We start from the raw sequence: 12,003 nt of genomic DNA, 5'->3' as shown, positions 1-12,003 counted from the left end.
TGACGCCTGTTAGGCGATAAGACAATTTTTCGGACAAATACAACGCTGTTAGCTGCAAGGTACTCATTTTACACCTGAGTACGGTGACAGAATGTGAGTAAAGAGCCTTTTCCAAGAACTCAACTATGCGCCGAGCGCAAGGCTCGAACCCAAGACCTTCCGATCCGAAAGCGAGCGCCATACCACTAGACCACATAACCGCACAAATAATCAAAGCAGACTGTTGTTTGTATTATATCGTGGTGTTTTGTTAAATATCAGAGACACTGTTACTCTCTTTGATCCTCTCTTAATTGGCACTGAAATGAACTCTTCTAACATCATTATGTTCTCATCTATTGTCTTATTGCCAAAACAAACAAAAAGTCGCCACAACCCAAGAGTAAGGCCTCCGTTTTATTTATTTGTGACCCTCCGCCTCAAAACGGTATTAAGTCGGGATGGTTAAGAATTTGATAATTGAATTTATAGCCAGAAATATCAACTTGTGGTGAGTTTGTATATTTTATTGAGGAGAATGGATAGCATATTCTAGGATGCTAATGCCAACAATTTATATTTTTGACCAGTTTAACATTAAATTCGGCTGTTAAGCATCTGGTTCGTTCCGACATAATACCGTTTTGAGACGATGGGTCACATTTATAACATTTCTGCTGTCAATTTGCGCGTCAGTCTTCGACTTGAATAGAATGACACTGAGTTTGATCTCGTAGGGTCACGTGCCTAAGGCCCTATTCTCATTGGTTAATTATGCCATAAGAAACGCACCGGATGAGAAAGGTCTTGTCTGGTAATGATGGCCTTTATTTTTTATTTATATGTAATGTAATGGGTCTGGTTACACAGAACAGCGGTGATAATTGGAAATGTGATGATGACAAGAACCAAATACATCATAATTAATTAGACATCACAGCATTGCAAAGTTGACAAATGAAGAAGGACGATAGGTTCAACTAGAACAGTAATGGAGGCTTTATTTTTGAGCTGTTAATTTCATATTATTTATTTATTTATTTATTTTGCATGTTTGTTTATTTGTTTTTGTTGGGTTTTTTTTTTTTTTTTTTGTCAATCGACTAAAACGGCAAATATAATGAGGACTGTAGCGATGATGATGATGATGATGATGATGATGATGATGATGGTGACGACATGATGATGATAAACGTTCAAGATTAAACACAGTTTTGTCTGTTGGTACGTTATATCCGGTTGACGGGTGTTTTGAGCATTTTACCTAAACGCATAACATCCACAACTAACAGAGCCACTTTTGTCTTTGCATGTTTTCATTCAACATTAAGTTCTAAACATGTGCACAACAACAATTCCCACTCCCAAGCAAAATTGTAAAGCATCGTAAATCAAATCATTGGCTTAACGTTCAATAATGTAGACGAAACATAGACGACTAACTATAGGGAATGAGATTGGACGTCACCGGCGGAAAAGTTATTAGAGAGAGAACATCATGTTGGTTGTGCGCATGCGTCTCTAGTCCTCGCTTCCGGAGACACTTCACCGAAAGCGAGGACGAGTGAGACGCATGCGCAAAACCATGTTGACGTTCTCTCTGTAAGGTGATGTCCAATCAAGGGACGCTACTCTTCCGCTAATCTCATTCCCTATCGCCTGGCCGTTACGATCCGTTGAGAGGCGAGCGGGAATAAGAAGTGTTAAGAGATATCTGCGTAATAACAACAATTATCTTAACACCGGTCCTCATTTCGATCCCATCAAGCCTGAGATGGGATGGATGGTCAATTCAAGCAAAGTGCGCAAACAAAATTAGTACGCACCACTCAAAATCCCTTTTAGATACCCTGTCCTACGACCTAGCATGTCACGAAATGTATTAACAACCTAGAGTAGCTATTCCTATTACGTTTTTGTGGTATTTCCAGTGTTTTTTACTGTTTGTTTAGAATAGAAAGAAGATGTGTCTGATTCGACGACGTGGTAGCTGGGTCAGTTAGATTTGGCGGAAAGTACTTTGAAATAGATTAGCGTCTTATCCTAAGGATAGCAAGCAATTGATATTTATTATCCGTTTCACGCTATAGAAACCGGGATAAACTCCGGCTTCATGTGCTCAATAGCTCCGAAGGACTACTTTTTAAAAAAAAATTATTACGTGTTAATAATAAATGAATTACGTAGAATATTACTTTATTTAGACCATGCATAGAGTTAAGTGGAGAAAGGGATAAGGAGGAGTGGGGGGAATGAAGGGGGGGGGGGTGGAAAAATGAGCTTCGTGTGATGTGTAATGTGTTACGCCCCACAGCCATCCCTTCCGATCAATCAGCCGGAGTGTGTCTCAATTAAAGTGTCTGAAACCAAATTAGCACAATCTAGGATCATTTTTACCCAGGCCATCGGCGTGAATGGAACTGTCACGGAATGTGACCGAGGGCTGATTTCGGGTTGTTTTTTGTTGTTTTTTTTTTCTGGTAATTTTTCTTGCGTTGTTGTTGTCGCTGTTGTTTCTAATCTAGAAAGAAGCCTTAAACTTGTTGCTATTTGGTGCAATGCCATGCAATGGTTGTATTAAAAGTTGTTGGTTTTTTTACAGTGATATTACGAGGGTTTTTTTCAGTGGTATTAGGAGCGGGGTTTTTTTTTCAGTTGTGTTGCTGTACTGTAGAGTGTTTTTCAGGATCGTTTTTAAGCAGGGGCGTGGCTATATTGGTTGATTTAGTGCCTGGCACCACTCCATCTTTTTAAAATGGAGTACAGCATTTATTTAAATAATAAGACTGAGAAATGGAATATACCGCCTCTTATTCATTTGAGTACGTCTTTTCTTAAATTTCTATTCTTTCTTTTGTATTAACAAATATAGCAAGTTTTAAGTAATTTTCTTCTGATTCTGGCACCACCTTATACTGTAAGCATGCCACGCCACTGTTTTGAAGTAGACATGAACCATTCTACCACCTCCCCCCCGGTACCGCAATTGTTTTTAAACTGATATGTATAGATAGTATACACTTCGCTTAGAAACTCATAACATTGCCATCCGGAAGTATAACGGACCGAAACACAAAACTATGTGTAACCTTAAACGTTTATAGTCTGGTTTATACAGTTTAGTGAGAATTAGTCACAAACGCGTCAACTTCAAACTATCTATATACTGGATTATAAAAATGTTGCTGCTTGAATAAATAATTATAGGATATGAAATGGAAGTTTCTATTTGGTAAACGGAGTCAGATAATGACAGTGGACGTTTCGGGTTTCCCTTTTATCAATAAAACACGATGAGTGAAACACTAGGGACGAATGAGAGCTGTGAGACTGGTGTAGTTAAGGTGACTAAACAAAATAAATAAATTGAACCTTCTATTTCACCTCTTATTGTTATCTATTTATTTATCTTTGTTTGAGGGGAATAGGCTGGAATCACGTAGAGTGCTCGACAGTTTCTTGGAGCAAATTATTTATTATCCTCACCTCGTTTGGTTATTTCCTCCTATAACGTTGTTTCATCCATCCGTTGGCATTTTGATGGATTATTCAGTGAGGTATTTTGTTTTGTATTGTCTGGGAGGCATACAACGGTGTTGGAGGAAATAACCAAATGAGATGAGGATAAAAATTTAAAATATGTATTTATCCATTTATTTATAATATGCTGACGACTCAGTTGGTTGATAGATAGAATTTCAGAATATTCATCCTCATAGATTAATTATTGTGTGCACAGTGGGATGCATTGGACATTTTTTGATGCATATCAACCTCTCTCTCTCTCTCTCTCTCTCTCTCTCTCTCTCTCTCTCTCTCTCTCTCTCTCTCTCTCTCTCTCTCTCTCTCTTTCTCTCCCTCCCTCCCCTCCCTCTCCCTCTCTCTCTTCCTCCCTCTCTCTGTCCCTCTCTCTCACTCTCTCACTCTCTCTCTCTCCTCTCCTCTCTCTCTCTCCTCCTCTCTCTCTCCTCCCTCTCTCTCTCTCCCATCCTCTCTCTCTCCTATTCTCTCTCCTCCCTCCCTCCTCTCTCCTCTCTCTCTCTCTCTATATATATATATATATATATATATATATATATATATATATATATATTCATCCTCATAGATAAATTATTGTGTGCACAGTGGGATGCATTGGACATTTTTGATGCATATTAACCTCTCTCTCTCTCTCTCTCTGTCTCTCTCTCCCCTCCCTCTCCCTCTCTCTCTCCCTCTTTCTCTCCCTCTCTCTCTCTCTATCTCTCTCTCTCTCTGTCTCTCTCTCCCCTCCCTCTCCCTCTCTCTCTCCCTCCCTCCCTCTCTCTCTCTCTCTCTCTCTCTGTCAATCCCTCCCTCCCTCTCTCTCTCTCTCTCTCTCTCTCTCTCTCTCTATATATATATATATATATATATATATATATATATATATATATAAATCCAGTGTTGGGCGTCCTAATGAGAGTGGGTGTACGGCAGTATATAGTCAAATCAATTAGGGTTTCACCGACGGAATATCTCGTAAAACAGTAATCGAAAAAAAAAAATAATAATAAGGGCATGCGCGTAAAATGAGCTTAATGGATGTTAGAGAAAGTGAACGAGAAGAGGAAATAAATAAATTAGAACCAACCAACTGATAAGATGGTTGCGGCGTGAATCATTGAACACACAACACACTACAATAGAGGGGAAAGGTCAACTCACCCACTGAAGCCCGAATGGTCGTGATGTCATAACTTTCAAGATGGTAGACGACGTCAGGAATGGCCTCCAGGCCTTCTTCCGGTGTCATCAGGATTTCGTGATGTTCCGTCTCCAGGTAGTCCGCTACCTTTTAAAAAACAACAATAATTTACATTCGGTATTGCCATAGGCTAATGCATTTCTGAAAATAATAAAGAAACTAAATAATAAGAAGGAAATACAATAACATTGAAGTAAACCAACAAAAAAGCTTACAAAACTAAGCTCAATTAATTTTTTTCTTTAATCCCTGTGAAATTAAATTGATAATTTCTTAAACTTAACTCAAGCGATTATAATATTAATTTATCTCCAAATAATTATGATCCTTTGCAAAACACATTGAGCATATTTAAAGGATATTGCGTTAGATAAATGCTTCAGCTTTTCTTCTTTTTTTTATTTTTGTCCTGATGTGTGTTGAGTGGCATGAAAGTAAATTTAAACCACAAAGAGTTGTGAGCACTACACCAATCACCAATTCTGTGCTTTGTCATTGTCTGTAAGAGAGCAATCCCTATTTATGTTAACAAAATCTGCTGTCGTAAATTTGTCGCTTTAAATTTTTTTTTCTTGCTAACCATGAAGGAGAAGAAAGGTGTTTAGAACAGATGAGGTAGATAATGATGATGATGATGATGATGATGATGATGATGATGATGATGATGATGATGATGATGATGACAACGACGATGATGATGATTATGATGATGATGACGATGATGATGACGACGACGACAACGAGGATAATGATGAGGATGATGATGATGATGATGATGATGATGATATTGATGATGATGATTAGGAGGAGGAGGAAGAGGAGGAGATGAAGGATGAAAACGTGAAGAAACACGTACCTTTCTAGCAGCTTCCAGATCAGGGCTACCCTCCATTCCAATGGCAAAGGTTTGTATCTTGTAGAACAGTCCTCTCTTTTTGGCCAATTTCACCAACAGGGCTGCTACCAAACTTGAATCCAAACCACCTGGTAAACCATTCAATACATTGTAATATATTGGTTACTACCTATTTTCACACACACACACACACACACACATATATATATATATATATATATATATATATATATATATATATATATATATATATATATATTGAGAGAATGAGAGAGAGGGGGAGAGAGAGAGAGAGAGAGAGAGAGAGAGAGAGAGAGAGAACGAAGTTGACGTCATCCAAGTGTTTGTTATTGATTTTTGTTATCCGCGTTTATGAGTAATTCACACTAAATTGCATTAACCAAACTATAAGGTTTAAGGTTGCAAATAGTTTTTTTTTTTTTTTGTGTTCTTCCGTTATACTTCCGGATGGCAATGTTGTGAGCTTCTTAGCCATACGCATACTATCTATATATATAATATATATATATATATATATATATATATATATATATATATATATATATATATTTATATATATATATAAGGACACTCAAATTGTATTTTATCAGGACGATCGTTTCAATGCTAGTCTAGGGATTGATCGTCTACCGAGGAAATGCTACCAGCATTGAAACGATCGTCCTGACGTAATACAATATGAGTGTCCTTATTTATTTTACATGCGCTAATTAATAATACCGAGCACTCTAGTATCTATAAGTACCCACCAACACTCATATACATATTTATATATGCATATATATATATAATATATATATATATTATATATATATATATATTTGTGTTGTGTGTGTGTGTGTGTGTGTGTTGTGTGTGTGTGTGTGTGTGTGTGGGTGGGTGGGTGGGTGGGTGAGTGGCCTATCGCCTCAAAACAGGATTATATTGGGTAGAACCAGATGCCAAAAAGAAAAGAAAAGATAATTTAGAGTTAAAATGGGAAACATTTATGTGAGGCTTTAGTTAAGCTTGATACGTTAGAAAACGAAATCCATTTTCCGCAATAAATTATATTAACTTAACTTAACCTAAGTCTTTTGTCTTTTATTAATGATGCAATTTTAGCATTTGATTCAACATGACATATAATGTACTATATGTTGTAATGTGATGTGATGTGATTTGACAAATTAAGGAACAACCACTGGTGTAATAGAAACATCTGAATAGGTATGTCAAGAAACAGTATGAGAAAAGGCGAAGTCCATGGAAGGGACACCATTCGATCCAAGTATACCTACAGCATAGTAAAACGCATTTATTTCCCTTGAAGTTCCATGCTTATCCTCAAAAAAAAATCTGCAATGGAGTGTATATTAATTTAAGGTAGGAGGGAATGGGAATAAAGATTGGAAGACAGAAAGTTTTTTGGGGTTTTTTACAGTACATTGAAAAAAAAACCTATTTAAAAATAAATATCTAAAAAAATAGCAGTACATAACAGAGAGACGATTTACACGGGAAAAAAATATCATCTCCCAAAACTACAACTATGCATTTGATTGTTTCCCTCCCAGCCAAGGACTGAGGCCAGGGTCAGGACAACACTAAGTAGTCTCATTCCAAGACAAAGACAGAAAGCAATTGGAAAACAGATACAGGGGGATAGAAGAGAGAACAAGTACCTCTCCGTCCACTGTGGGAGGTCGGGAACCCCACCCTGGAGCTAGCTCACCTGACAAGAGGCATCCTATACGTCTGTCTGACATAAGACGCTTGTCTACCGCTGCCTCTAAAAGGTTTGCAATGTTTACTTTCACGTCCTGGTCTGTGGATAAAGAAAGATCAAATTGAAAAATAGAGAGCAGGCACTGGTGTAAGATAAAAGTCTTAAAAAATTGTGTATGAAGCAGTGCCAGTCAAAGCAAGAGAGAAAAATACAAGAAAAAAAATCTCACAAAAAATCAGTTTTCCTTGACCGTTAACAGCGTCGTCTCCTTGTTGAAAAACAGAATTGTAATATCGCCTTACATGCCTCATGTATTGCCATCCTTCGTGTTAAGTGCATGTGTATGTGTTTGTTTCTTTATATATATATTCTCAAAATTGTCAAAGAATGAATGCTCGAATGACAATTAATATTGTAAAGCACCGCTGAGAACTTATTATGTGGAAGTTGAGCGCTATAAAAATAACATTATTATTATTATTATTATTATTATTATTATTATTATTATTATTATTAGTAGTAGTAGTAGTAGTAGTAGTAGTAGTAGTAGTAGTAGTAGTATATAGTAGTATAGTAGTAGATAGTAGTAGTAGTAGTAGTAGTAGTAGATAGTAGTAGATATAGTATAGTAGTAGTAGTAAGTAGTAGTAAGTAGTAGTAGTAGTAGTATAGTAGTAGTAGTAGTAGTAGTAGTAGTAGTAGTAGTAGTAGTAGTAGTAGTATGTAGTAGTAGTAGTATATTATATATATTATCATTATTATTATTATTATTATTATTATTATTTATTATTTTATTATATATTTATTATTATTATTATTATTATTTTATTATTAATTATTATTATATATTATATTATTATATTATATTATTATTATTATTATTATTATTATTATATTATTATTATATTATATATTACTATTATATTATATTATTATTATATTATTATTATTATTATTATTATATATTATTATATATTATTATTATTATTATTATATATTATTATTATATTATTATTATTATATTATTATTATTATTATTATTATTATTATTATTATTATTATTATTATTATTATTATTATTATTATATTATTATTATTATTATTATTATTATTATTATTATTATTATATTATTATTATTATTATTATTATATATTATTATTATATTATTATATTATTATATTATATTATTATTATTATTATTATTATTATATTATTATATTATTATTATTATTATTATTATTATTATTATTATTATTATCATTATTATTATATTATTATATTATTATTATTATATTATTTATTATTATTATTATTATTATTATTATTATTATTATTATTAATTATATATATTATTATTACTATTATTACTATTATTATCTATTATTATATTATATTATTATTATTATTATTATTATTTATTATTATATTATTATATTATTATATTATTATTATATTATTATTATTATTATTATCTATTATTATATATTATTATCTATTATTATTATTATTATTATTATATTATTATTAATTATTTATTATTATCATTATTATTACTATTATTACTATTATTACTATTATTATTATAAGTGTTACTGTTGGTTGAGGGCCGTTGTAAAGTGCTTTGGTGCACGTTTATTGGATACTGAGCGAAATAAATGCTCTCAAGATTCCTTTTCTACCACGATTTACCAATTGCGTCAATCTAGTATCTAGTAATATGTCAAAATTAACTCAATGAGGAAAATTAAGTTTATTGTTTAAGTCAAAAAATATTCGAACTAATAAGTATCTCGTCCAAGGATGAAACTCATTTCATCAATTACGAATTGGATTGTAACAAGAAATGAAGTGGGTAGAACGCGGCTATGTGGCCTAGTGGTATGACACTTGCTTTCGGATCGGAAGGTCCTGGATTCGAGCCTCGCGCTCGGCGCATAGTTGAGTCCTTGGAAAAGGCTCTTTACTCACATTCTCTCACCGTACTCAGGTGTAAAATGAGTACCTGGCCGTTAACAGCGTTGTCTTTGTCCGAAAAATTGTAATATCGCCTAACAGGCGTCATGTCCCATCCTACATGTTAAATGTTGCTGTTGACCAGGGACCCCTTGTAAAGCGCTTTGAGCACATTTAGTGGATATTGCGCAAATGAAGCTCAATTTTTTAAAGATTTTTTTAGAGAAGACTAGACGACAACCGAGAATAAAAACGTTTGTGGTGATGGGGAGGTGGAGCCATGACCCGACTGTCATGCACGAGAGGGACTCTCTACAATCGACGCTATTCACCACTCCAATAAAAAGTGGTTTCAAGCGTCCCTCTCGCAACTTTTTGGGGACATGGGGTCAACACACAAATACCACTAAAGTTTAGGCCTATTGGCAAGTCAGAGCAGTTAAGCTATGAACACTATCCTCAACACTAACAAAGAGACGATTCAGACATTGAGTTAGCTCGAATATTGGTAGAATATAGCTATGGACTCTATTTCAACACTAACATAATCTAACACAGGGACGATTCAGACATTGAGCAAGCTGCGATATTGGGTGAAAATTAATTCAGAAAAGTGAGTGGAGCAACAACTAACTTGAGTCAGTCTCGAAAACTTAGATTGACAACTTTTTAACAAGAACAACAACGATAACAGTATTAGCCAAGACTGAAATGATAATATTATCGAGACAAGAAACTTAGAAGCTCCATGCGTACGCGATGTCAAGTTGGTAAATATAGCATTTGAAAATTGATGGTATGTGTAATTTTCTGTTAGAGAAAATTTAATGAGACTAAATCACCCAACTGAACGTATAAGCAAAATGACTTATTTTATAAATATACATATGAGCGAGAGAATGTTTACCGACTTGACATGGTCTGACCCAGATTCGTGTCGTGTGTTATTAAAACCAGACCTGCCTACTTGGAAATTTTAAAATTCGTAATTTTTAGGAGATAAAATTGTAGTCGCTATAGTTAACGTTTTTAAAAAATCAATAAATTATCCTCATATGGCTTAAACGACATTTCAAAATCCTTAAAATTAGGTAATCTTTAATTGACCTTCATTTTAAATAAGTTTTATTGACTTAGAGATACTTATAAAGTGATGAAATCGGAGCCAAAATTTCGAAATTCTATGAGTTCTTCGTAATAGTAGGCGGGTGTGATTAAAACCCGTTTGTAACTGTTGGGAGTTTCCTGTCTTTGTATTTCAATCTCGGGTGTTAGTTAGTTCTAGTTTGTTTGTTTTTAAGCTTACCATAAGATGTCATGTTGGTTTTGTATAAAGGAAATTGTCCTGGTTTGTTGAAGCAGGCTCTTTCCTTCAAGGTCACTTTTCCTTTGTAGTCTAAATCGTAGATCTCCACGTGACCTGGGGGGAACACTGTGATTTCCTGGTTTTCTTCTGATATACTGTGGGTTAAGCCAAATAGGCCTGGAGAAAAATTGGAGAATACAGCCAAACATGTACATAGCGTAAAAAGTGATGAAGTGGTCAAAATCACAGTTTTGTTGGTTTCTTTTGTCATTTCTAAAAGAAAAAAGTCATAAATATTTTTTTAATAGCGTAATAAATATATAGTAGGAAAATTGATAGTTCTAATAACTATCAATTCTTGCTAAATCTGATATCAGGTGTTATACTATTAGATACTATTCATCGGCTTAATAATCTTTATCATTAAAATTCCAATTGCCTCAACAAAATTCAACAGCACGGTAAACAAATTCAAAAATATATATCTGGACATCTCTTAAAAACCAAAGAAATTATAAGTTAAAGACAAATTTTAAAATACCTTTAGCTTCAGAGCAAACGGCCAAAAACCCATCCTGAGTGAGAAATCTGAACATGGGTCGAACACCAAAAGTGTCTCGTCCTAGGATGACCCTCCTGTTGGCCATATCCAGGATGACAAAGGCAAACACTCCGTCCAACAACTTGGCCATTTCTATAGCTCCAAGACGCTGGTACAAATGAACCATTGGCTCACCGTCCAAAACGGTACTTCTGTTAAGCTCATGTTCCTCGCCAAGCTGGAAAAAAAAGGAAGAGCAACGTTCCCAAAAAGGTTAATATTCTGTCAATTTCTTTCCTCTCTATATTTATAATATCCCTTTTAAATCGAAAATACTCTCAAAATTGACAAATCTTGAACATATTTTTTTAGATATTCCTTGACATTTACATAATTATAAACAAATAGGTCAGTCTGTTCGTCCGCCTATCAGCCTATCTAACTATTTATCTGTATGTTCGTCAATCCGCAAATCCATCTCTTTCCATATCTCAGCCTATTTTCTGTCCATTCATCTGAAATGTTCATGTATTTCTATATCTATCAGCTTACTAACATTTTTGTTTGTTTTTGTTTTGTTTACCTTTTCATGCATAAACTTAATGACTACGTGACACTTACCTTGGTGTGGTTGTAAATTTCCCCATTGTAGTTGAGCCATATGTAGGGGTGAGTGTAAAGACGTAAGGGTTGCATGCCCTTCATGTCGTCTACAATGGCCAGCCGATGAAATCCCAAACAACAGTTCTGGTGTAATATTATACATATACAGAGAATAAAAAAGAATGAAGGGAAAAACAACTAAATTGAGTAACATTGGAAGAAATGGCAATGACATGAGAAAATGGAAACAAACACAGAAACTTAGGATACTGAAAAAGAGGAGGGGGGGGAGAAGAGAGGGGGCAGAGA

At 34.4% G+C, this 12,003-nt stretch overlaps 1 protein-coding gene across 1 annotated transcript in view; it reads right to left on the bottom strand.

Annotated features, from left to right (window-relative positions):
* Positions 1-12,003, bottom strand: part of LOC144964290 (asparagine synthetase [glutamine-hydrolyzing]-like) — a 73,731-nt gene that overhangs the window by 57,362 nt on the left and 4,366 nt on the right. Inside the window, 6 exon segments of the mRNA XM_078898382.1 lie at positions 4,666-4,792; positions 5,562-5,689; positions 7,297-7,389; positions 10,551-10,727; positions 11,092-11,329; positions 11,713-11,838. Of these exon segments, the coding sequence (XP_078754508.1) occupies positions 4,666-4,792; positions 5,562-5,689; positions 7,297-7,389; positions 10,551-10,727; positions 11,092-11,329; positions 11,713-11,838 (889 nt within the window).

This window comes from Berghia stephanieae, chromosome 2, assembly GCF_034508935.2.
Source record: "Berghia stephanieae isolate SIO BIC M18660-M18661 chromosome 2, UCSD_Bste_1.3, whole genome shotgun sequence".
NCBI lineage: Eukaryota > Metazoa > Mollusca > Gastropoda > Nudibranchia > Aeolidiidae > Berghia > Berghia stephanieae.
Note: the sequence above shows the minus strand (reverse complement) of the source record. Positions and strands in the feature narration are given on the sequence as shown.